Source organism: Hyperolius riggenbachi, chromosome 1 (genome assembly GCF_040937935.1).
Source record: "Hyperolius riggenbachi isolate aHypRig1 chromosome 1, aHypRig1.pri, whole genome shotgun sequence".
Taxonomy (NCBI): domain Eukaryota; kingdom Metazoa; phylum Chordata; class Amphibia; order Anura; family Hyperoliidae; genus Hyperolius; species Hyperolius riggenbachi.
The window spans coordinates 468,786,471-468,812,993 of NC_090646.1; the positions used below are offsets into that span (position 1 = coordinate 468,786,471).

The following is a 26,523-nucleotide window of genomic DNA, read 5'->3' on the forward strand; positions in this document are numbered from 1 at the left end:
AATAAAGGCCTTTATCTGTTTCCGATCTTTCCTTTACAGTTTACGTTAACGTATAGCAGAGGTGAAAAATCAGTAAAGTGATATAATCTCATTCATGAGATAAGATTGCTGAATCAGCCCTGATGCTAGGTATACATGAAACGTTTTTGCATTCAATAGATATTTTCCAATATTACTTTCAAACGTTTTACTGCTCAATTTCTCATAGAAGTGAATGGAAATTGATAAAAAAATATAAAAGAATCAAGTGGGAAATCGAGTGGAAAAACAAATTGAAAATCGATTGAACGGAAAATCGACCGAAAAAACGCATTGTGTGTACCTAGCATGAGGAGAGATAAATCATAGGTTTGCACTTTATCATTAAATACCTTTTAAACCACCAGTAAGCAAGAAAATAGTTAAATGCTAGAATAGTAAGTTCCCAAAGTACAGTCTATCTGCTCTGAAAGCTGCAATTGCATAGCTGCTGTATGTATTTACTATTATGCACTGTATCTAGTGAGACTTGTCTCCTGGTTTACCTTCTGGTAACAGTGCAAGCTGACGCACTGCCAGGAATGCTTAATAATTGTGGCTGATAAGGAAACATAAACAAGATAATGTATTCACCTCCTCAGCTTCAGCTATAAGCTTCCCACTGAAGAAAAAAGAAGAAGAAAGTGCTGTGTTTAAAGGACAGGTCCAAGGTTTAAAAAAAACAAACAAGATCTACTTACCTGGGTCTTCCTCCATCCCCTGGCAGCCTATCTGTCCCTTGCTGTAGCTCCGCTCCCAGCTGTTGTCCCGGGGTTCCCTCCGTTGCAGATGCCGACCTCTCCAAGTCGCCTTTTCTGCGCCTTGCGGATCCAATCGTGATCGGGCTCACGTAGCCTGGAGCATTCTGTGCAGACACCGAAGTACTGCACCTGTGCAGAGCGCTCCCTTCTACGGGAGCATGACCACGAGCAGTTGCAGAAGACGTCTGCAGCGGAGAAGACCCCAGGACACCAGCTGGGAGGGGAGCTGCGGCAAGGGACAGCTAGGCTGCCAGGGGCTGGAGGAAGACCGATGGTAGTAGATCTTGTTTTTTCTTTTACCCTTGGACCTGTCCTTTAAACACAGCACAGCTTGTGTCTTACAGGATGCATGTCGGCACTTGCAGTGATGCATCGGAATCCTATAGCCGTGCCATGCACAGCTATAGAGATTGAGATGTGTGCTGCGGTAAATGCAGCATGCCGTCCAAATTGCGCCAGCATACAATTCAGATGGCAAGGCTATTGGTGGAATAGGCTACGTTTCCCCACTCGAATCACTTGCAGGGAAGCACTGCAGATTCTGCAGCAGTGGAAATAGGCCCTCATTGTTTGAATGAGGTTCTGCTACCTATTTTTTTCTGAAAGTAGGTTTAATGTTGTAAGTAATCTTTTAGAGAAAAGAAGAAATGCTGGGTTTTATACCACTTGAAATAAGGGCCATGGAGAAATGATTCATGAAAGATTTCATTCATAAGTTTTGTGTATCAGTGTCATACTATGAACAAAGCCCTTAGTTAAAAATATATAATCTTTTTGCCCAGGGAGATGCAATGAAGAATTCATAGATAGTTGCAGGCCCAAAATGTATTCCTGAATTACTGACAACATAAATAAAGGCAAAATAATGGAATTAACCTGCAGAACGAGAAATCCTAGAACTCATTATATCTTTGTACTTTGCTGTTTCTAAGAACTTACTAGTGGATAACCAGTTTGAGCTCCTTCATATACAAGCATTATTTACTTGGTGACTTATTCTCATAAGGTCTTGGCATTGCATAGCACACTACATCTATGATTAACAGACCTATTTAATAAGGTAGGTCAAGGTGCAGCGACTATGTGCATAATTTGATATCAAATGACGATTAGCCAGATTAATCTGTTTCCTCATTCTGATAAAGTCAATTTATGTTCTCTTAATTGCTATGGGTGAACGCACTTTATGTAGTCAAGTTCGCTTTTTTAGGATGGAGATCTTAATGTCAAATATTAAATCAAAGCCTTAGTTTAGGCTCCTGTTATTTACACAAATACAGGAGAAATATCATAATTTTCAATGCACAAAGTTTTGGATTGCTAACTTTTTAATCACTGGCTAATTGTGTTTGCAATGGTGACTGTGAGATGTCCAAACTCCTCCCCCTATCTGATTAGCACACACAGGAGGTAGTTAGGCTTTTTAGCTCCAAGTTGTCCATGAAGACCACTTCTGACCAGATGTTGATGGATGTACTTGAGTGATTTCTGCCAGGCCTGAACTGTTGGTGTCACTGTACATCTTCCATAAGTGAAGAGAAGTTAGCATGGTATTTTTCCTTGGCTGACCACTGCGCATGGGAAATACATTATTATATTGTACTGTATATGTTCTTTTTATTTATATCAAAGGCATCTAGTTGCCCTCAAAATCTTTCTTGGTCAACAAGTGGGTCCGTTTGGCTGGACAGTGGAATCTCACCCTGAACTGACTTATGAACGTTATCAGGCATTCACAATTAAGATGTTGATGGTTTTAGGAAAGTTCAATGTTTACCCGATATTGTTGTACGTAAAGTGGAAACAGCGTATTGTTTGTAAAGGAACTAGAGTGTGTGCTGTGTGCTGAACGGTGAAAGATTACCAGATACCTGCAGGGAAAAGGTTAATAAACTGTTCCTCTCCATTGAAGTGTGACAGTGGGACTGCTGAGTGAGTAAATGTGGAACATGAGCTGTAACTTGAATTATTTAAAGCTGAGGTTATGTTGCCTCGTTCTTTTTACTCTGTCTCTCCTCTCATATTGCACTCATTAGTCTTATGTGTTTTCAATCTCCATTGTGGAGATAGGCCAGGCCTGATAGTGTTGATGCCTAGCTACAAAAGAGATTGTCTTCTTTTCACCTATTTTGCTGTTTTGCTGGGGTACATCATTGTGTTGATCTGTAGTGCCCCTTTGCAAAGGGGCTGATGTGAGATTTGAGCTGGTATTTCAAAGACTAGACAGAGTATTGCAAGTGACTAGTAGCAGGTCTCCGAAATGAACTGCTAAATTGCTTATACAGCACTAATGTCACTGATACTTAATATATAGATAGTATGAGCATTGCTTTCTTTTACAAAATGCTGCATAGATGATTGGTGCACTGTTAAGCTGACCTATGCAATAGAAGCAAAGTGCCTTCTTATTTTACTTACTAGCTTTGTCCTGTCTGAAGGGACCATACAGGATTTTCCCTGTCAATTTCCGGCAGTTTCAGTCATTCTGATTTGACCAGAAATTGATGCCCCAACATGTCAAATCAATTGTAATATTGATGGATTTTCACTGAAAATTTATTGAACTCTATCTGACTGGACAGATGATCTTGATAAAATGGGGGTGGGGCAGAAGTGGCAGTAGATTGACAGCCCAGTGCAATGCTGTGGTTCGATAGAGTTTCAGTAGATCTATTACTGGATTTATTAAACATCTTTGGATAGTGTGTGGAAGGAATAGAATATTTTCTGATCATATTCAGATCAGAGAGGGAGCTAACTTTCTGCCACATCGAGTAGCCATCTGTAAATGTATGAGCACCTTTGGAGTGCCAGTATTTTGTAATAATCATTAAGATTCTGCCCTATAGACAAGTATGAAGGCCTCTGCCTCTTGTAAGTAACATATTTTACATAGTCTAGATTACTTTTAAAGAGACACTGAAGCAAAAAAAAAATGATATAATGAATTGGTTGTGTAGTACGGATAAATACTAGAACATTAGTAGCAAAAAAAATATTTTCATATTTTTATTTTCAGTTATACAGTGTTTTTTTTATAATATTGCATCAATCTCTAATATTTGCAGTGTGCACACTACTCAGCATTCTAAATAACTTTACAGAGCAGACCTGTGAACTATTGACCTGTCTTCTGGAGAGAAAAAGAAAATAAAGTGACTGGCACTTGAGATAATAATTCAGAAATTCAGAAATTCAGAATCAGTTTTATTTCGCCAAGTACAGCAAGAGCCATAATCGGAATTATTTGTGGTACACATGGCATAGACAGATACAACAGCACATACAATTTGAAATGCAGTAATCAGATGGAATAAGCTTCAGAAGACAGGGCTCTCTGCTACTTTGAAAGTCTTGGAGCTCAATGGCTCTTTTGCATATATCAACTGGTGTTTCTTAACTCTTCCAGTACTGGAAACAATATTAGACTTATGTCTCTGCTCCTAATGTTTTATTTCTTAGCTGTACTACACATACAAATCATTATATCATATTTTTTTTCGCTTCAGTGTCTCAACATGTGCAGCTTTGATTACTGTCATCTGAAATAAGTATCCACAATTGTTCTGGATGATCTGGTGTGTGTACACTGGTGTTCACTTAAAGGTATCTTAGCTGCTACTAGTTTCAAATACCTGAAACGGCTGCCATATTTGAGAAGTTAACCTTCCTGCTCCCTTTTCACTCTATTATCCAGACTAGGGCCCATATGCAATTCACTTTTTCTCCTGAGTTTTCTCCTGGGTGATATTTTTACAACTTGTCTTAAAATGCCTTTTAGGTCACCAGCAAGCAAGAAAATACAAAAAATAAATTTGATAGTACTTTTTCACCAACTTTTGGGTACTTTTTCAATTGTAAATTGCTGAAAATTTAGTTTACAGAGGAGATAGAAATTATCTCCTAGGAGATAACTCAGGTGAAAAACATAATTGCATATGGGCCTAGGTATGAAATTCATAAGATGTGACTAATGTTATCTGTTTGAAGCATAGTAGGGAAGACTAATCCTCCCAGCTAATTCTTAACCTTCCTGGCGGTAAAGCCGCGCAGGAGGTTTTCTCAGGCCCTGCTGGGCCGATTTGCTTAATTTTTTTTTTTTGCTGCACGCAGCTAGCACTTTTCTAGCGGCGTCAGCACACCGATCGCCGCCGCCCCGCGCTCGATCGCCGCTATCCGCCGCGCGCCCCCCCAGACCCCGTGTGCTGCCTGGCCAATCAGTGCCAGGCAGCGCTGAGGGGTGGATCGGGACTCCCAATGACGTCACGACGTCGCTGCCATGGCGACGGGGAAGCCCTCCAGGAAATCCCGTACTTTGAACGGGATTTCCTGATCGGAGATCGCCGAAGGCGGGCGGGGGGATGCCGCTGAGCAGCGGCTATCATGTAGCGAGCCCTGGGCTCGCTACATGATTTTAAAAAAAAAAACTGCTGCGCTGCCTCCTGGCGGAATTCATTAGACCGCCAGGTGGGTTAATGGGTTTGTTTGATCTAAGCTTGTGGATAGGTGAGTTCTTATCTGCCTTCCATCTTCTGTTGCTTGCGACCAGTGGACGGACAGAGGAAGTACGGGAAGTAGAAGGTTTCTACCTGTAATTAACTACCTGCCGACCGGCTAACGCCAATGGACGTGGCCAATTGCCGTCAAGTCTTGGGGCTCTGTTTTGCTGGAGATTGCGCGCGCATCTCCTGCTCAGGGCTCGCCGCTCGGGAGACTGTTAGACGCCGTCTTCACATCAGCAGCAGCAGCAGCAGCGCTGTACTGGGGACGGCCGTGTGACACAGCTGTCCCCCTGGGGGACAAGAGAGCGATCGGCTCTCATAGGCTGAAGTCTATAACAGCCGATCGCATGATTGGCTGGCTGCAGGGAGGGAGGGGAATAAGAAAAAAAAAGTGTACATTTTGTTTAAAAAAGGCACAAATAAATATTTATAAAAAAAATAAAATAAAAATAAACAACACCTGGGGGGCGATCAGACCCCACCAACAGAGAGCTCTGTTGGTGGGGGGAAAAGGGAGGGGGGGATCCGTCGTGTGCTGTGTTGTGCGGCCCTGTAGCTTGGCCTTAAAGATGCAGTGGCCATTTTAGTTAAAATTGGCCCGGTCTTTAGGGGGGTTTACCACTGTGGTCCTCAAGTGGTTAACCCTTAAAGGGAACCTAAACTGAGAGGGATGTGGATGTTTCCTTTTAAACAATACCAGTTGCCTGGCTGTCCTACTGATCTCTTTGGATGCAGTAGTGGCTGAATCACACACCTGAAACAAGCATGCAGCTAATCCAGTCTGACTTCAGTCAGAGCATCTGATCTGCATGCTTGTTGAGGGGCTTTGGCTAAAAGTATTAGAGAGACAAGATCAGCAGGAGAGTCAGGCAACTGGTATTATTTTAAAAGGAAAAATCCATAACCTTCTCAGTTTAGGTTCCCTTTAAATGAAAAAAGGGGGGTAAAATGAACGTTTTTTAAATAATAAACCACATTTTTAGCATGTATTTTTAATTTGCTATTGAGCAGCCCTGGGAGTCAAAAATGATGCTCGGTTCCTTCTGCTGTGTTCTACATACCTACACAACATTATTTTACTAATGCACATTGCCTCCTCATGTAGCTGGCTAGAGCTGACTGAGAGGCAATGAGAGGACTATACTGATGAGATAAGGAGGACTAATCATGGCTTACAAGTCTGTCTCATATATTTCAGAATATGAGCTTTTTGAAATAAACAAAACACAGAACACTTATAACGTGCTTTTCTCCTGGCGGACTCAAAGCGCCAGAGCTGCAGCCACTAGGACGCGCTCTATAGGCAGTAGCAGTGTTAGGGAGACTGGCCCAAGGTCTCCTACTGAATAGGCGCTGGCTCACTGAACAGGCAGAGCCAAGATTCAAACCCTGGTCTCCTGTGTCAGAGGCAGAGCCCTTAACCATTACACAATCCAGCCACCCTTTGTATATGGTGCAGGGAACAATAGCATACAGTCTGGTTTCATATGACTCACTTCACAGCAGTGTATTGAAATCTACGTAAGTAATGAGTCACATTATTAAATCAATGTAACTCCATTTACAGAAATGGAACGTTATGATCTCTACTGCAGGCAGGCTGAAATCCAATATCTATGTATCATTATGTGTCATTGTTTTATTTAAAAAAAAAACCAAAATCTTTATTGTTGCAGTCTTTTTTTAAGCTATGAGAGATTTGTCCAACTTCATGGGCACAAAGTTATGGAGGGGCACAGAACTGCAATAAAAATCCCAAATAGGTTCTGAAAGTGTGTACAAACATTAGATAAAAGTCTGAAATGGCTGGTGACAACCATTGGCCTGCCCCCCCTGCACTGCTGGAAGCTGCTCCGTTATGTGCCAGTTGTCATCGCTCTGCCCTCGCCTCAATAGCAACAGAATGCATTGCTAGCCTGAAGACTAAAGATAGGTCTGTACAGCATTGGCCCCTCATTTATCACCCAGGGGGTTGTTTTCCGTTCCCTTACAGTAATTGCAAGTGTGTACATAGTTGTAGTCCTTGCCCCACTATTCAGAACAAGTATCATTGACCAACCAAAATTGGAAGTGTATACATTAAGAAATGTCCTGGAATTGGGCTTCAACTTCTGCAGTTTCTATGTAAAAACTGCTGCACATCGCTCGCGTGTGTGTGTGTGTGCGTGCGTGCTTGAGGTAAGCACGGATGTGCAAACTTTTTCTAAACTGTCCATAAACTTTTAAGTTACTACTATCGCTTTTAAAACAAGCCTGTGAGGAAACTGTGCAGATTGCTGTAGCTCTGAGTACATTAGAATGCAGAAACTGACTGGTTAGTCATTACTAGGAATTACATGACAGATAAATGACATGGTACTGACTATTGATAAGCAGCTCATGTATAGTTATATAGTATTATAGTAATATGTTGTTTTTTCACTGTAGACAATTAGGCTTTTTTTCACACAGAATGCTTTTCAGGCAGCTCAGTCTCCCAATGTCCGGCTACCGAGTGCTGCAATTTACTGCATCCCAATGACTGCGTTTATAGCACTATGTATGTCAGCACCAAGAAACAGCATTGTGTCGTGTTTTAGTGCAGCCACACTCAGATGGGATTCCATCATGCGGTAGACGCCTCTCCACTGCCTGAGTTCATGCATGTGTAATATATTCAGTGTCTGCTGCACTACAATCCATGCAATGCTCTGCCCTCAGTAGTACAGTATGACTTTTGTGTTTTATCATTGTTTTAGATTGTAAGTGGGCAAGGGCAGGGCACTGTAATCCTTTTGTGTCTTGCAATTTGTTATACTTTTTGTTCATCATGTTTCATTAGTAACTAATTACTATGTCTACCAATTCCATATTGTATACCAACATCTGAATATACCGTTGTCTGTATTATTACCCTATGTTTCTTACTCTGTACAATGCCACGGAATATGTTGGCACTTTATAAATCAAAAATAATAATCATAATTATTATTATTATTTCAAAGCATAAGCATGTCAGTTTGCTAAACTTGACCAAATACATACTGGCTATATGGTCACACAGTCATGTCTCAGCAGCTACTGAGAAGGGATTTGGAATGTCCAACAGCCAGTATTAATACCTGTATGTATAGTAACAGTAATCTGGAGAAGCAATCATGATAAAATACATACAAACTTTGGTATCAGAGCTACATTAACCATACACATTGGCTACTTAAAGAGTAGTCTGTACTAATTCTTACAATAAAAAGCATACCATTCTATTCATTATGTTCTCCTGGGCCCCTCTTTGCTGTTTCTGCCACTCCCTGCTGCAATCCTGGCTTGTAATTGCCAGTTTTAGGCAGTGTTTACAAACAAAAAACATGGCTGCTAACCAGCATGTGATAGGCTGAGAGAAGCTCAGTCTGTGACTCATACAGAGCCTGGAGGGGGCATGGAGAGGGTGTGTATAACTTCTCCCTATCACAGCAGAGCAGCACATTCCTGCCTGAGCTGACAAAGCTGACAAAGGAAAGAAGATTAGATTATATAACAGAGATAATACAGCCACTGTGAAACTAGAAAAGGCTGCTGTAAGACAGACCACATTAGAACAGGTATAGGAACTTATAGGTTAGAAGAAATAAGGCCAAATGTTGTTACAGAGTCTCTTTAAAAATATACCATATACAACTAAGCATACATGTATCATGTTGTCCAGCTGACTTGATCACTTTGATCAAATCAGCTGGATACCTATTGCTTCCAACATATCTGTTCAATCAACTTAATATTGATTTTGGACAGTTTATCCATTGAAAGTGTGATGCTACATGTTGGGAAATAACTGTGAGCTGGAGCAGTGGGGGAACAATGGCCGCATAATGTTGCACTGTATGAAGCAGAGCAAAGCTAGCAGTTAGACTGATGCTCTGCAGGTTTCTCTTGAAATGTAATGAAGATTGAGTGTGTAGTGCAGATGAAGGACTGGCCTGCTTTCCGAATCATTCTGTTATCAACATCTCTATGCCTAGCTTTTAATAAGTTCATGCTTGTTATGTGGATACTGTATATGTTTGGTGTATAACATGGACTGCCCACTAAATTTTCTGATACCCTGTTGTTTGTAGGTTCTACGGAACCATGTAATGGTGCGTGTTGGTGGAGGATGGGACACGCTGGAGCATTATCTGGACAAGCATGACCCCTGCAGGTGTCATTTTGGCTGTGAGTATCCAATTGGTGACACGAGTAATAGTATAACAATGTTTAATGCACAGCATAGGTCATTGTGTTTCACCCCATTTCCTACAATATCAACACATACTTCTAAATTACAATCAATATAACAGTATTTAAGTTTAGCACTTTCAATAATATATATAGCGTCCATGTGTCATTGGAGAGCTTTGAAAGCTGCCTTCCTGACCTCTTGAAATATGCTGTTTCAAATGCTAATTTTGTGACTGCAATAGTTTCTAAAGCTCTCACTTGGAACAAGTGTCTAAAGGTAGGTGATGGGTGAGTTCTGCTAGTAAGGATTTCTGTTGCTGTGGAGGGTTGAGGAGGGACAATGGTGCAGCCAACGACAGAGTGGGTCAGGTGAGTAGGAGAGCAATGGGCTTGGCCTGCGCTCACCAGAAATGATGTGGCACTCTACATCTATCACAAACGATTCCTCATACATACTGGACTTCCGGCAGAGGTGGCCCTGACCCTCCAGCATGTGCAGGAGGCTTAAGCCTGGAGCAATGTATCCTCTGATTTTTCTACACACTTGTTCTAGGGCACTGACTGACTGCAATGTGCCAGAAAACTAACATTTGTTTAAAGGAAGTCAAGATGGCAGCCTCCCTAGCTCATTATTAGCAGGTTTACTTTATATAACAGGCTAAAAAATATTTTTTCTTTAGTTTAGAACTCAACCTAAAACCTTTTCTTTTCAGTATTGGATAGTGTATGACATGAATACAGCTCTGTCATTATTGCTGTCTGTGTTTTCAATAAGGATATTCATCCTCGCTGCCTGTACAAGTCAGGGCCCCCATCAGGGCAGTATGACTAGTGCTGCCTTATGGAGCACAGGGACAGTATGGGGCGCATCCAGACTGGCAACACAAGAGAGGTGGGTAGGGGGCCCAAACTCCTCCCTCCTTCTCCTTTGGACCCCTTCCTGTGCTCCCCAAGTATGCAGAGCTAAGCACAGCAGTGGGGTTTAAAATAGAGCTCCACCTCCTCCAGCCGCTAGATGTCTGCATCAGCCAAAGGCTCTCTACTTCCTGATTCTCCTGCATGTCATGACTCGATGTGCAGTAAATCATAGAAGCAGAGAGAGTATGGCTGCTGCAGAGGACAGATGGTACATCTTGTGGCAGGAGGAGGTGAGTCTCTATCTTAAACCCCACCACTGCATCTAGATCTGCGTGAGGGGGGGGGGGGGGCATCAGGAAGGCAAGGGAGCCACTAGACCACCAGAGATAGCTGGATGGGGGATTAACCAATAGACCACCAGGAAAGTCTGGATGGGGGGCGGGGCACAAGACCACCAGGGAAAGCTGGATGGGGAAGACTACTAGACCACCAGGGAAAGTTCCATAGGGGAACACCCAAACAACTAGAGAAAGCTAGATGAGGGAGGAACACTAGACCACCAGGGAAAGCTGCATGGGGAGACCACTGGACTCCAGGAAAAGCTTGGCGGGGGGCATTAGAAAACTAGGGAAAGCTGGATAGCAGGGACCACTAGACCAGCAGGGAAAGCTTGATGGGGGCACCACTAGACCACCATGGAAAGCTGGATGGGGGGCACCACTAGACCATCAGGGAGAGCTGGATGAAAGGAACACTAGACCACCAGGGAATATGTGAGGGGGATGGGGGTACCATTAGACCACCAGGCAAATCTTTATTGGGATGGGGAACACTAGACCTTTAGGGAATCTGTAATTGGTGGGGGCACCACTAGACCACCAGGGAAAGCTGCATCATGGAGGGACCGCTGGACCACCAGGGAATACTGTGAGGGGGATGGGGGACCATTAAACCACCAGGGAAAGCTGCATGGAGATGAGGAACACTGACTAGACCTTTAGGGAATACTGTAAGGGGCGGGAGGACCACTAGACCACCAGGGAAAGCTGGATGGAGGGACTACTAGTCCACCAGGGCATACTGTGAGGGGGATGATGGGACCATTAGACCACCAGGGAAAGCTATATGGAGATGGGGAACACTGACTAGACCATCAGGGCATACTGTAAGGGGCGGGGGGACCACTAGACCACCAGGCAATACTGTGAGAGGGATGGGGGACTACCAAATCAACAGGGCGTACTGTGAGGGCAAAATCGGTACACCACAAGGGGGGGTGGCATACTGTAAAGCAGCATACGATACCTTATTTTTTGCTGGTTTTTATCCAAAATACTACTTGCTTTAGATGTGATGAGGACAGCTAAGCAGCACACATCTATCTCTAGACTAATATGTGAGAAAGCTTGATTTCATTGCTTGCTATTCCATTAGCATGATAGCCAAAGCAAAGTGCTGACAGACTGGGAGTAGATTACATTTTTCACCATCCATATATCTTCATTCGTTGTCATTTCCTTCATAGCCCATCGTGTACAGACATCACGTCCTGCAACATTTTCCCCCCAGCGAGTGTCCAATATTGCTCCTCCCCAGACCTCCTCCAGCCCCTCCCGGGGACGCTACTCTGAAAGCCTGCCCAGGAGCACTCAGAACTCCGAGCCAAGCACTCCACGGCGATCCATCCCGGCTCCCACTCCTTCACTGAGCAGCACCGCCAGAACTCCGGCAGCCCAGAAGGATCGTCCAGGGATACACGCCATTAACTCCTTTAGGTATGGTGTATTGCTCCTGTAAAGGCCACATTCAATGCAAATAACAAACCCCAATACTGATTGTTTTTTGTTCACTAGAAACACACAGTAATTGCAGTAATTGATTATTTTACAGCAATATACTGTTTCATGATACAGAAAAAACTCTTGCAAAAAAGTAGGGAGGGAGGAAGAAACAGATGAAGTCAAGGCTTCCCCTATACCTCAACTGTTACCTGATCCAAAGCTCTAGGCTTCTGACGCCTGTATATAGTGGCTGCTGAATTTACTATAGTGCTGGTAGATTTACTGTTAATACAAGGCAAACCATGATATCAGCTGGGCATCTGGAGAGCAGCTCCACCTAGAGACCAGTTTTATTATTGACAGTGGGCTCTATTCACAATGGGCAGTTCGGTAAAATAATTTTGGTCAGTAAAATACCTCATTTGGTATTTTACAGTTTTTTTTCCAAATTCGCTAACATTTTCCCGCATGAGGCAGAAGTTTGGTAATTTACCGAACAAACATGCCTCAATTCACTAAGCCCTGCTCGGTAAGTGATGCACTTGAAACAAAAAGAAAAACCGAGAGCCCAATATAGTGCAGTAAGTCTAACAATTGTTGGCGAAATAATTAACAGATGTGGATATACTCACAAACACGGGTTACCACATAGGCAACCACTTGAAATGCAGGTGGGGAGCATTAGAACCTGACCCCACTCAGGTTTAAGAAGTCGCTCTCTGTAGATAGAAAGAAGGGGACAGTCCCCTCCACCCAAGGTGGACTATATACTGTGCAAATTTGGACAGAGGCACCAGGCAGGTTAAAATGATCTAAAAACAACTAAAAAGGAGGAGTACAGGTGGACTTACCTCCTGAAATGATGGACAATCAAGATTGTTCAAATCGCAAATAACAATTTATTTTGGCACTCCGCAACGTGTTTCGCAGATATAACCCGCTTCATCAGGCAAGGAGTGCAAGCTCAAAAAGGTCCAATAATGGCAATGCGCCTCTCTCCTTTTTAGTTGTTTTTAGATCATTTTAACCTGCCTGGCGCCTCTGTCCAAATTTGCCCTGCTCGGTAAGTGTCACTTACCAGCGTTGAGAAGGTCATCGAGCAGGCAGGGAGCTCTGCGTGTGACTCTGCGGTTTTCTGTCCAATGCAGCCTGTCATCCCTTTATATGTGCTGAAGCCACCAGAGGGAGCTTTTCTGTATGCTAGAATACAGATCTACACATCTAAAGGGATGCCAGAAAGCCCTCAGAATTGTCAGCTTCCTCTGCTTCATTACACTGCGTAATATGTTGGCGCTTTATAAATACAATAAATAAATAAGACCCACCCAATACCCCATCACATCGAATCATAGTGAGAGGCAGGCTGTGTGGCTCTCCCTATTGGCTGCCTGGCTCTCCCCAATGGCTGTCTGTCAAGTTACCGCACAGAGACAGCATGGGGAGAGACAGTTATCGGCTGCTGTGAGCTGGAGAAAAATACCGAACACATTTGCCCGGTAGTTGAAATGCAGAAATCTTTGTGAACTTACATTTCCTGAGGTAATTGCCGCACAAGTCGGTAATTTACCTCACTAGTCGGGAGCTCTGATTTTCTGTGCGCTGATAGGTTTAGTGAACTGTAATTTGGGAAGGTGATCTGTAAAATCAGCTGTTTTCAGCATTACCGAATGCGGTGATGCTTTGTGAATACAGCCCAGTATGTGGCAGCCTGAAAAACCTCAGACGCATTCCCATTCTGAAGCACATGGGCCTTCCTGGTGGCTGCACACTCATTTTATCCTTCTAGATGGCTTTATGGGAAGAAATTCTCAATATTAACTTAGTGCCATTTATTGGTGACACAGAATATCATGGTATCATTGCTGTGAGTGTGAACTAAAAACAATTACTGTAATGTATGTGGCTGATGTGTTATGATATTTTCACCAATCAATGCCATACATTTAATACACTACTGAGAATCCCCTTCTATAGTACTACATTGCAGTGATCACTGTTGTATTCTTGTGCCAGACTCCTCATTATTCTGATATCCTCTTAGATGGCTGGCATCACTAGAATTATCAACCAGAGGGCTGTGATCATGTGACCAACTCAATTATCAGTCACTACAAGGATGTGGGGAGCAGTGAAGGCACAGGGTGATTTGTTTTCTTACTTGAGTAGACTTATGGCCCATACTCACGAGTGACATTTGTCGCCGCAACACGCGGCGCGCGCGTGTTGCGGCGACAGGTCGCCCGTGAGTATGGGCCGCCGCACGCGCGCGCACCCTGAACTGTCGCCCGTCGCTCATGTCGCCAGGCGATTGAAACTTTCAATCGCATGGCGACAGTAGCCGCTGCCCCCCCGCCGCAACTGTCGACTAGCGACAGCAACCTCCATTGAGGTTTATGGAGCTTCCGGCGGGGGGAGGAGGAACGTCGGCGACAGCTTCCGTCTCGCCGCTGGTCCCTCTTCCGCGTGAGTACGCGGAGGGACCTGGAGAGAAGCTGTTGCCGGCCTGTCGCCCACACGCTCACGTGTGCTGGCGACAGGCGATTTTTGCAGCCCGTGAGTACGGGCCATTAGGCTTTAATATTTGTACTGGAGAAGCTGTAGATTTACTCAGATCAAAAAGTGCCTAACAAGGACACAGTTACCTTAACAATGACCTTCACCAGTGAATCATTAAAATAACTGACACATTCTCAGGTTAAAAGTTAAAGAGAACCTGTACTGAGTAAAATTATTTAAAATAAACACATGAGGTAAATTCAAATGAACATTACATAGTTACCTTGCCATCAGTTCCTCTCAGAAACTCACCATTTTCTTCTGACAGTGATCCCTTCCAGTTCTGACAACATTTTGTCAGAACTGAAATATATCAGTTGCTGTCGGGTATATATATGTTGCTGTCAGTTACAGCTGAGAGGAGAACTGATGTGTCCATGTTTCCCTATGGGTCAAGTAGGCGGTTACAGTTTAACTGAGTGCTGACCAGAAAGCGGTTATGGTGTAATGGCCATTTTCAAAATGGAGGACGGAGAATTCCATTGATCACAGTCGACAAACAGGACGCAGGAGAGGAAAAAGAGATTGAGGAGTAGACTACACAGGAGGTAAGTATGACTTGTGTATGCTTATTTTGACTTTTAAGTTTCAGTTCAGGTTTTCTTTAAGGAGTCAGTTCATTCTAGACAAGTCAAATTAATACTCCATGTACACAGTCCTAAGGTGGCCACGCAACATACAATATTTTAAATATCTTTTCAGTTCAAGAATTGCAATATGTTTTTCTGACTGATTGTAACATTTCAAAAATCTGACCAATGTACCACACACATGTTCAGTTTTTCCCCAATTATGAAAAAAATGATTGAAAACTCAGGAAAAAATTGCTTAGGTCTGTACATCAAGAAATGATCAATCTATCACACACCATTCAGTTTTCATAAAAATTGATTCAGAAAAATCCAGCACTCCTGATTTTTTTATCGAATAAAAACAGGAAATTCGATCGGATTTCTTGAGCAAATGTAAAAAAAGATTTCGATTTTTTGGGACAACCGATTGTTTTTTATTGAATTGCCATAAAAATGGATCATTTTATTGTATGGTGTGTGGAAGATAGAACACATAGAAGGTGTACACAATTTTATTCCAGTCCTGTCCTGTTTTGTCCTGTTAGTTTTGTATTCGTTTTCTATGGCTAGGTTCACACATAAAAAGTGGACAGGACAGGACTGGAACATAACTATACAGATTTATGTGTGAACCCAGCCTTAGTAAGCAGGTGAATCCAGGTATGAAGAGGTTTGTGCTACTTTAAAGGAATCTCTGTGATCCACTGAATATGCATTGCAGTAAAAGTAAAATATGTTTTGCTTTGCATGTAATGTGTTTGGAAAGATCCCTAAAACATGCTTTACATTACTGCATGAGTTTATATGAAAGGAAGGCATTACAATGCAGCTGTAATGATATACAATTTCTGTGCAGCAGAAGAACCCAACAATTCTATTGTCTCTGGAGGAAACTCTTTTGACACAATGCTTATTAAGCTATCATATGTCATATTTACATTTGTATGTAAAGTTGGGCTTTGAAATCGCTCTAGTTCTGATTAGAAAAATTTAGGGATTTGTCGAATTCCTCGATATGACAGAACTGTTGTTTATTCAGTAATGTGAGAGATTTGCAGAAGGCTCTGAATGCTTGTGAAAGGCCTTCTATGTAAGTTTTGCTATAGGCGTGTGTTAAGAAAAGCATCCAAGTCAGAAGGCATTCACATAAAAAAGATATAATCACGAGGAAATGCAGGCTATATACCAGATTCTATTAGATAATGCAATCCTTATGGTAAGTCAGCTGATCAGAGCGCCTGCCAGTAATAAAACATTCATCAGAAGAGAGTTGGATGCCCTCCCTGACCCCACTGCGTACACTCTTTTTACTTTGGCTTGTTTATGCTGACTTCAGTTTGGTTTTAAAGGAAGGGTTTAGCATCTTTACAGAATCATGTTTGAAGGTCATTATTAATAGCTAATCCAAATCATTTTTTTCTTGACACATGCATTTTGCAGATTGGAATTGGTTACAGATTATCTTGATGTTTAGTGTTCTCTGTTATGGTGATTCTATCAGTAGTCATTGTCTGTATTATGGGAGTGCTTTACTAAAATTCCCCAGCCATGGAGATCTTTGGAGAACATAAGGGATCCTCTAAACCTGGACTGTATTTTGGGATAATTGCATTTAATCAAATTCATCAAGCCGATCAACCAGTTCTTTAAAGAGACTATGTTCTAAATTCAACATACCTTGTATCTTGTTCTCTTCAAGTTATAATGCCTTCCCTGGTCCCCTCCAAGACCATGTGTGTGCCAACTTCCGGCACTTTGCCCCGCCCTCTTATGCCATGGCACTCTCTGTATCGGAGATACAGTGCCACAGAAGCACCGCGGTCTACAAGGGGGCGGGACTGTATAATCTCTTTACAGAAACGGTTGGTAATGTTGTTTAAAGTGAACCAGAGACGAAGCACCCTTGTGTATTTTACCATAGAAATCAGTGGGAACATTAGAGAAAACATTTACCATGCTCTCTGTTCCATCCTCACTGCTAAAAGTGTCTGTTATCTAGCTGAGATAAGAATCCCGGACTGAGCATTGATTCTGGCTTTGCTATAATGACTCAGCTATAATGATTCCTGAGCAAAGCCAGCAGGGGGCAGGCTTGGACTTGAAGACAGCAAAGAACACAGTCTCAGCTATAATTATTCTGTAGCAAAGCCAGACCGACTGCTTAGTCGGGATTCTTATCTTAGAGGTGATAACAGGCAAATTAAACAGAGAACAATGTAACAAAGAGCAGATTAGGTGTTTACTGTCATGTTCCCACTGATTTATAAGGTAAAATACATGAGGTTGCTTCATCTCTGGTTCTCTTTAAGACTGATTGGGCCCACCAGTGTTTCTACAATATGATTTTAACAATGGGATTGAAAAAACAAAATGTACTACAAATTGTACTGTAAAAGGGCACCTTAAGATTTGATTTTTTAAAACCGATTTCAGAAATGTTTCTTATTTATTTATGATGTTTTACAGTCATTTAAACTCGTTACAATTTTATCCTTACACTGTTTGTTTTGTGTTTTTTGTATTAGATATTTAGCTCAAACTGAAATTGCAAGACTGGGTTACCTTCAGTAGTGCAAGCTTTTCTTTTTAATATTTACTTTTCTTTCTTACTTTGTAGTTTTGCTTTTCTTGCTCCTTTCTGAGATTGTGTTTTCCACTTAATTTACTTTCTGTCTTTTCCACATCTCACTCATTCCCTCTGTCTCAGGCCTCCTCGTTCCCGACGCTATTCTGGTGACAGTGATTCTTCTGCCTCCTCTGTCCAGAGTGCCCCTGCTGGCAGAAAATCGTCCGAGGTGTTAAGACCAGGATTTCGTACTTCGGTAGCTCGTAGTCAGTCCCAGGACCGTGGCCCTGTTCCTCGAAAATCACAGGTATCCCAGCCTGCAGTAGCTGTTCGAGGCAGAACCCAAGGATCATCAAATATTGGATCTCAATCAAGGCGTGCCAGAAGTCAAGGGCCACCAACCAATAAGAAGGCAGTTTTATTGATCAAACGGGATAAAGATGGACAACATTCTTGGATAACGCCTAATGCTTCTAAGCCCCCTAAATCTTCTGCTCAGACCGAGCCTCCTAAAACTAATGCAAGAAGACAACTAGGATATAAATCTGAGCCTCTGAATGCTAATCAGGAGCAACAAATGTATCGAAGCCTGGAGAAGGAATTCCTGGAAAATGCACGTCTTCTTGGAGCAACAGAACACACCGAAGGAGCCCAGGGAGCTGCCATCCTGCTTAGTCCACCCTCTTGTGAGCCAGCTGCTACAGATTCTGCATACTGTTCTTCTAGCTCATCTTCTTCCTCACTTAATTTTTATATTACTGGAGGAGGAAGAGAGCATAGTTTTGAAGGGAACAATGTAGCACTTTCTGGCTCTACTTGGAGAAGGCTTCCAGCTTTGTCAAGCTCTTCTGATGATAGTTCCTGCCCACCTGCTTCTGAAGACCTTCAGGAGGAGGTGGATCAGGAAGAGCCATCTGAGGAAGTTGAAGCAGAGGCAAGTACTAGTGGAGTAGTCCTAAGACCAAAAAAAAACCTGAAACGTCCTGACAGGGTACCTTCTATGTATAAACTCAAGCTGCGTCCAAAGATTAAGCCACGGATAGACACCCAGCCAGATAAGTCTCCATCCCGCATCCCTACACCACTTAATTATAGAACTGCAAACTCTCCACCTAAACCCACACCTGCCCGGCGCTCGTGGAGAGCCCTTCAGTCTGTCTTGTTTAGTGATTCAGGAGTACAAGCAGATCACCCCGGTGGCTGAACAGGTTCTTTAGTATACATATCTCCACTTCATTTTCATACATGCAGTTTTCCAGTGGCTCATATGCAACATCAGCTTTAGTCATAAAGAAGATTGGATGGGGCTTATCCTAGGAATAAGCATGATATTAACCACATCAAGTAAGCAATACAATGTGCACATGAATGCCCAGCTGTGCAAGCAGGATTACACACCCATACTTTGTCATTAAAAAAGTTTGCAGCATGTGCATTTCCAAATGACTGCTATTAAATAGCAGTATTGTGCATTTACTGAGCAGGGCAAGGGTATATAAACAAATAAATGCTATGGAAACCATACTGTCACACCTATGTGACTCGGGCCAATCAGAGTGTTAAGAACGTCCAACCTTTAGACAATGATTATTTGCTCATATGTTTGCTAATGAAGTTGCCAATATTAGCAGCATAATTATTTATCAAGTCAGATTTCTTGTGATGAAACTATCGCTAATGCTGATAGTGTGGCCAAGGAGGAAATAATAAATTCCAGCTGTGTTGTTCTGAGCGGTATACTGCCTGGTTCTGTTTACTGCTATTATTACAAGTAATAATTAGACACTGAAGTTTGTTAATTTCTCAGTGGAACAGCGAAAACAGGTTATTGTAAAGCTTTTATCATTAGAAGCCTATTTGTTACTGTGTAGCTTGCACATACATAAGGCCCATGTGCACAATCAGTCAGGAAAACAACTTAACATCCTCCTGATACTACCTTCAGGACGCAGACAATGGGGTTCAGAGGTGAATCCATTCTATGAAGAGCCAACAACCTTCAACAGTGTTTCTCAAACAGTGGAGATGTGGCAAGCTGCAGGGTTAGTTCCCTGCAGAATTGCATTGTGGGAGAATCTGTTCACTGTAAAGTCACTTGTAGTGGTAGGTACTAGTAAGTAAGGTGATGAGACCTCTGTTGGCTCTGCTGGAGAGTTTGATAAAGACAATATGCTGACTTTATAATGGACAGTGTATCACCAATAGCTCAGGTGTTTTGCAGACACTGCAGCTGGTGTAACAAAGGTAAACTACTGAGCAACAGTGAGAGATAAGGGTCTGCAAACAGACCCTCAAAACATTCCAAGCAGGGATAGAATCCAGAAATAGGCCTTAGTGACTGCTGCGAATTAAACTGACACTGTTAGATTCTATGTCTGTTAGAAAAACTGTACTCTGTTATAAAGCCTACATGGTAGGAGGGATGGAATGTGATAGAAGGATCTGGTTGTAGAAAAAATGGCATCAGAGTAAGGATGCATCTTAGATAAATTATGTCTTGGACTATGTATAACTATCAAAGAAGGTATTGAAAATGAATTCAAGATTTTTCTCCCTAAGCCATTTAAAAGCTGTCTGTCTGATATTTCTTAGCATTATGTTTCTGGAACATGTACAGGTAATGGTTACCTACTGGAAATGAATAAGCATTTTAAGATTGGCTCCATCTTTGAGGAACATAGCTAAGGTGACAAAGAGAAAATTCAATTGGGGATAGTTAATTTTAGGAAAATGCACATTTAAATGATAGCTTTTTTGGCTAGCTGAGTAGATGAGCGTAGCAAGCTTTCAAGACAGCTCAAGAGGCTGTATAGTGTACAGGTTAAGGGCTCTGCCTTTGGCATGGGAGACCATGGTTTGAATCCTGGCTAAGGTCAGTACCTATTCAATAAGAAGTCCTTGGGCAAGAATTCTTAACACTGCCGGGGTGGCCCTTTAAGCGTGCCCTTAGTGGCTGCAGCTCTTGAGAGCTTTGAGTCCAACAGGAAAAAAAGCACTATAGAAATGTTAGGATTATATCTTTATCAGGTATAGTACAGTTAAATTGCTTGATGATTAAACCATGCCTGACAAAGGCATCCAAGCCATCTCAGAGCTTGCATTTGTGAACTACTCAGCTGACCAATAAAAGGCTTCATTTAACATGATATTTTCCTGCGTATACCAATGTCTAAGGCTATGATGGTTAATTTGTAAGTTAGAAAGTTTGAGGCTAGAGAGGATAATGGGACAGTCAGTGTATGTATGGGATACTTTAAGCAGAACAAAAGATTCAGGGAATATATGAAAAGCAATAAAATAGTTCTGGGGTAAGAATGAGAATGATAGAGAGGGAACGGGAAGTTTTCAATACATGGGACAGTGTAGAATGTTTATCGTAAGATGAGTTTCTTCATCTAATAATGGTGGGAGATTTCTGATGACCGTAAGATGAGTTTCTTTATCTAATAATGGTGGGAGATTTCTGATGATCGTAACATGAGTTTCTTCATCTAATAATGGTGGGAGATTTCTGATGACCATAAGATGAGTTTCTTTATCTAATAATGGTGGGAGATTTCTGATGATCGTAAGATGAGTTTCTTCATCTAATAATGGTGGGAGATTTCTGATGATCGTAAGATGAGTTTCTTCATCTAATAATGGTGGGAGATTTCTGATGACCGTAAGATGAGTTTCTTCATCTAATAATGGTGGGAGATTTCTGATGATCGTAAGATGAGTTTCTTCATCTAATAATGGTGGGAGATTTCTGATGACCGTAAGATGAGTTTCTTCATCTAAAAATGGTGGGAGATTTCTGATGATCGTAAGCTGAGTTTCTTCATCTAATAATGGTGGGAGATTTCTGATGATCGTAAGATGAGTTTCTTCATCTAATAATGGTGGGAGATTTCTGATGACCGTAAGATGAGTTTCTTCATCTAAAAATGGTGGGAGATTTCTAATGATCGTAAGATGAGTTTCTTCATCTAATAATGGTGGGAGATTTCTGATGATCGTAAGATAAGTTTCTTCATCTAATAATGGTGGGAGATTTCTGATGATCGTAAGATAGTTTCTTCATCTAATAATGGTGGGAGATTTCTGATGACGGTAAGATGAGTTTCTTCATCTAATAATGGTGGGAGATTTCTGATGATTGTAAGATAAGTTTCTTCATCTAATAATGGTGGGAGATTTCTGATGATCGTAAGATAAGTTTCTTCATCTAATAATGGTGGGAGATTTCTGATGACGGTAAGATGAGTTTCTTCATCTAATAATGGTGGGAGATTTCTGATGATTGTAAGATGAGTTTCTTCATCTAATAATGGTGGGAGATTTCTGATGATCGTAAGATGAGTTTCTTCATCTAATAATGTGGGAGATGATGATAAGATGAGTTTCTGGCCATAACCCAGGGGACATATGAACTGTTTTTATGGCAGTAATGTCAATACATGTGTTTCCCACAGACATATGGGCTAGTGCTCTTACATTGGATTGGAAAGTGGTTTGGGCGTCATAGGAGCACAGCTTCCTGATATGTATGAGTTGTCATCTGAAGAGTACCAGGATGTTCTCTGCAGGAAAGTGTACAGTACTGGCAGGGATGAGGTACGTGTTGCAAGTTTATTCATGCGTGGGGGTCTGGAGCGGCCTGTAGCTAAGACATAGAAACATCAGGTGATCCATCACTTTCATACTTTAGGGTGATCTGCTATATACTATATAGTAGACCAATCTTTAAGTAAAAAAAACCTAATTTTATTTATGAGCATCAGCAAAAAGAATAGACTGTTGCTTACATTTGCATTCCATGTGCACATGGTCTCTATATCTTGGAGAACATTGGAGAGCACGATATACAGCAAACATGAAGTGGAGTTTTTAAATGAGATGGTAGAAGTTTCATCTGGATCATATGCAGAATATTGTCGCGTGAGTATGAGTTTGAGCTATTGCAGTTACATGAATACAGTACATCCAAATAACACACTTAGCAAATAAAGGATAGACTAGATTTATTAAAACAAAGTTCTCCCGCCACATGACTACAGTCATACAACTGGCAATAAGCTGTCAGCAAGCCTTTTTGTATTCTTGTATGGTCCAGGTGAGGCTTATCTGTCATAGAGAAAGAACTATTTGTATAGTCTACATATAATACCAGTCACATTCTCCATTCTTTACACTCATTGCAGATAGAAAATATGCTGCTATGGGCAGCTTGCAGAGATCTGTCAGACAGGCCATTGTTCTGTGTTTCTTACTGGCAGTATATTTGCTCTTCCACTGAACACGGGGACATGTTTTGTCACCGCGACCAGGAAATGCTCATTCAGGTTAACTCTTGTGTTCAGCAACTGGCTGAGGCTGTAACAGTTCAGAGGAGTAATTAGTGATATGGTTCAGCTGTTAGTTATATACAGCAACTCCGTTCTGGTGCTGATTTTTATTTTGTTATATTTATAAAGTGGAGTTCCACTCAACAAAGGAACTTCTTCGTTTTAAATGTGGGATAATTAGAACCTCTGCCAGGTTTTCATTAATGACTTGCAACCAGCTGAGAAGATTTCGCCCTCACTTCAAGTCATTGAGAACAGGAAGTAGAGGAAAAGCTCCCCATACTGGGACACAGAGAGCAGTAAAAACCTGACATGTGGTCTCAATCTTTCCCAATCGTATAGTTTTGACTGAAGTCCAACTTTACTGTAGAATTAGCCAGCCACTGAAGGCTCACACATACAGACAACTCAATTATGTGGTTTAGCGCTGGGAACCAATCTCCAGATTCATTTACTCTGTGATGCAAGCGAATAGTTGCATTTATAACCACAAGTGTGTTAGCGGGTGCGGCGCAAAGGAGAAGTGCTGCATGTCTAACAGGTGGCTGCTGCCAGCTCAGGTGTACATGCACATCACACCACCCTGCAAATGCCCAGCGGTTCCATGAGAATAGTAGTTGGACCCACCACTGCCAATTGTCTATGTGAATGAGCCCTGAATCAGCTTTGGACAAGCAGGACATAACTTGTGCTATAGCCTCAGATGCTGTAATTAGCAAAATAATCTATGCAGGGGAAGAACACCAATTGGTTATCAGACTGCCTTGGCCCCTCCCTCATTCTCTTCTGCTGTAACTGTATTTTGGTTTGGGATCTAATGTCACTTTATTTATGTTTGGAAGAGGTCAGTTGTGAGATGTGAGTGAATGGTGATGCAGGAAACATAAATTATGTTACTGAAATGTTAAAAAGATCATTTACAATAGTCCCGTTCTGAGTAAAACTGGTAAATGCCCACTTTAGGGACTGGTCTTCGAATAAGATAAAGACCGCAAAATCTTCATTATGAAGTCTATCGTAATACCTAAGACTATTATGCATGCCCCTCCTTGCCCCCAACCACTAGTGTAGGTATATCGCAATTAAAGTGTTAAAGCACATTGGAAGTGAGTGGGATATGGAGGCTGCCATATTTATTTTCTTTTACACAATACCAGTTGCATGGCAGCATTGCTGATCCTCTGCCTCTACTTTTAAGCCCCGTTGTACTTATTGTGTTGCGTTGAGTTGCGTCACGTTGCATCCCATTTGCCAAATGAGGCACAACTTAGCACAATGCATTCAGTGTAAATAGGGCCTGCGCTATAGACCCTGATCAAGCGTGCAGACCAGATGATTCTGAATGAAGTCTGACTGGATTAGCCACATACCTGTTTCAGGCGTGTGATTCAGACACCACAGAAGCTACATCACTGCCTTCTCACTGCCACTCAGTTTCCTCTCAGGGGGATAACACAGGCATTGGGGTGGTTTTTGGATGACAGGCTTCCGACTTTGCAAGGAGGAGACTGCCAGCCTATTTAGTACAAGAACTCACAGCAGTGGTGTTGTGACCATCACTGGTGACACTAAAATTGAGGTATTTAGACATTTTTTACACTTTAATTCTGATATATCTACACTAGTGGGAGGTGAAGGGAGCCAGCTATGCTATGCAATACAAATCAAACAGGAGAAAACTTTAAAAGAACCCTGTAAGGGAAAAACCATAAACTAAATCCTGCCTCATGCTGAACAGACTATTCAGTTATTGGGCACTGTTACCTGCCTACAGTTTTTTGCTATTCTAAATGATCTAGGAAGTATGTGTGGATGCGCTGAAACCTCAAATTGCATGTGCATACGTATGTGACCTAAAGGATGGCTGTAGACACCTGCAGTCACAAGAGATGTGTGGGACCCCTTGTATACTGTAATGTCTGATCTATTGCTGCTGAATAAACCTTTTAGTAAATACCAGTGTTGTCATTTTTACTTTAACAGTTGAAGCACAAGTCTATAGTATATGAATCCTTCACATACCTACTGCCTCTGCCCATTATAGCAATGGCATCTGTGGCTGACGCTTGCACTCCTATGAATTTGGGCCTCATACTTCTACCTTAAGGTAGCTATACATCTAGCATCTTTGGTGGTCAACCACCCGATTTGATGATTATTATCGAATTGGATGAAAATTATTGGCACAACAAGCATGCCTGATGGCGATTTGACCATTTCAGGCCAAAATTGGTTGAATGTGTCAATCGGACATACTGTGAAATCTAAGGCCAGCATGGCCGATCAGGTGCTCAGCGGTAATGGCGTACGATATCACGAATGATAAACACGATAGAATCCCTTGTCCCTAAAAGTGTCCCAAATTTATATGTGTGTCCTTATGCTGTGCATTAAAATACTTTATCTGCCACGCCGCCCGCTGGTGTTCACTAGTGTATCCCCTGTACTTCCACATTGGGGTCCCACGTGACTACGGGCAAATAGCATGTGACATCACACATGCACCCCACGTGCTATAAGGCCATGGCGAGCCAATGTGGAAGTACAGCAGACAGGTAAAGTATTTTAATGAACAGGCACTGGGTGGCACATATAACATTTGAGGGGATGTGGACAGGGACAGGGAGGGGGCATAATGGGGCCCTGAACGATTTCATTGTGAAATCGATCGGGAATTGGTCTGTAGTGTATGGGCAGCACACAGATCTCTCTCTCTGATCAGATTCGATCAGAGAGAGATCTGTTGGTCGATCGTCCACCAAGTTGCTTGATGTATGGATACCTTAAGGAATCCACTATTAATCCACATCAAGGAGTGCATATTAGTTCGGCGCCGCTCAGTTCGGCATGGTAAGAGCCGAATGACGGCTCTCACCGCTGCCGCTAAACTCCGAGGTGGCGTTAAATACTATTCCCCCTCCGAGTTGTCGCAACTAGGAGGGAGATGTAATTTGGGGTCTGGCAGCTGCTGCTATGGGGTGCCCAGTTTCGGCGCTTGGCTCTCAGAGCGGCGTGCCGAAATCAGTTGATCCAAGGACCTCATTGGAAAGCTGAGTCTACTTATAAACAACATTATCTCCAGTTCATGAACCCTGCAAGCAAAAAATACCAAATGGATACGTGATCAAGATAAAGTATCTATTTTGAGTGGAAATCAGAACAAACATCAGATGGGATTAATCTGCTTGGCAAGATGTGCTGTTCAAAGCAAACAGATGTTTAAAGGACCACTATCGTGAAAATTATACAATTTAAAATGCATGTAAACATATTCGGAAAAGTACATTTCTTCCAGAGTAAAATGAGCCATAAATGACATTTCTCCTATGTTGCTGTCACTTACAGTAGGAAGTAGAAATTTGACAGAACCGACAGATTTTGG

The 26,523-nt window shown here is 42.1% G+C and overlaps 2 protein-coding genes across 2 annotated transcripts in view; one reads left to right on the forward strand and one right to left on the reverse strand.

Annotated features, from left to right (window-relative positions):
• The window catches only part of GAS2L1 (growth arrest specific 2 like 1), a 63,837-nt gene extending 38,740 nt beyond the window's left edge, over positions 1-25,097 (forward strand). Inside the window, exons 4-6 of the mRNA XM_068240177.1 lie at positions 9,376-9,472; positions 11,862-12,111; positions 17,953-25,097. Coding sequence (XP_068096278.1) covers positions 9,376-9,472; positions 11,862-12,111; positions 17,953-19,015 — 1,410 coding nt within the window. The 3' untranslated portion in view covers positions 19,016-25,097. The remainder of the gene's footprint in view (positions 1-9,375; positions 9,473-11,861; positions 12,112-17,952) is intronic.
• RASL10A (RAS like family 10 member A) overlaps positions 1-26,523 on the reverse strand; it is a 76,079-nt gene that overhangs the window by 15,711 nt on the left and 33,845 nt on the right. The gene's annotated exons all lie outside the window — the stretch shown is intronic.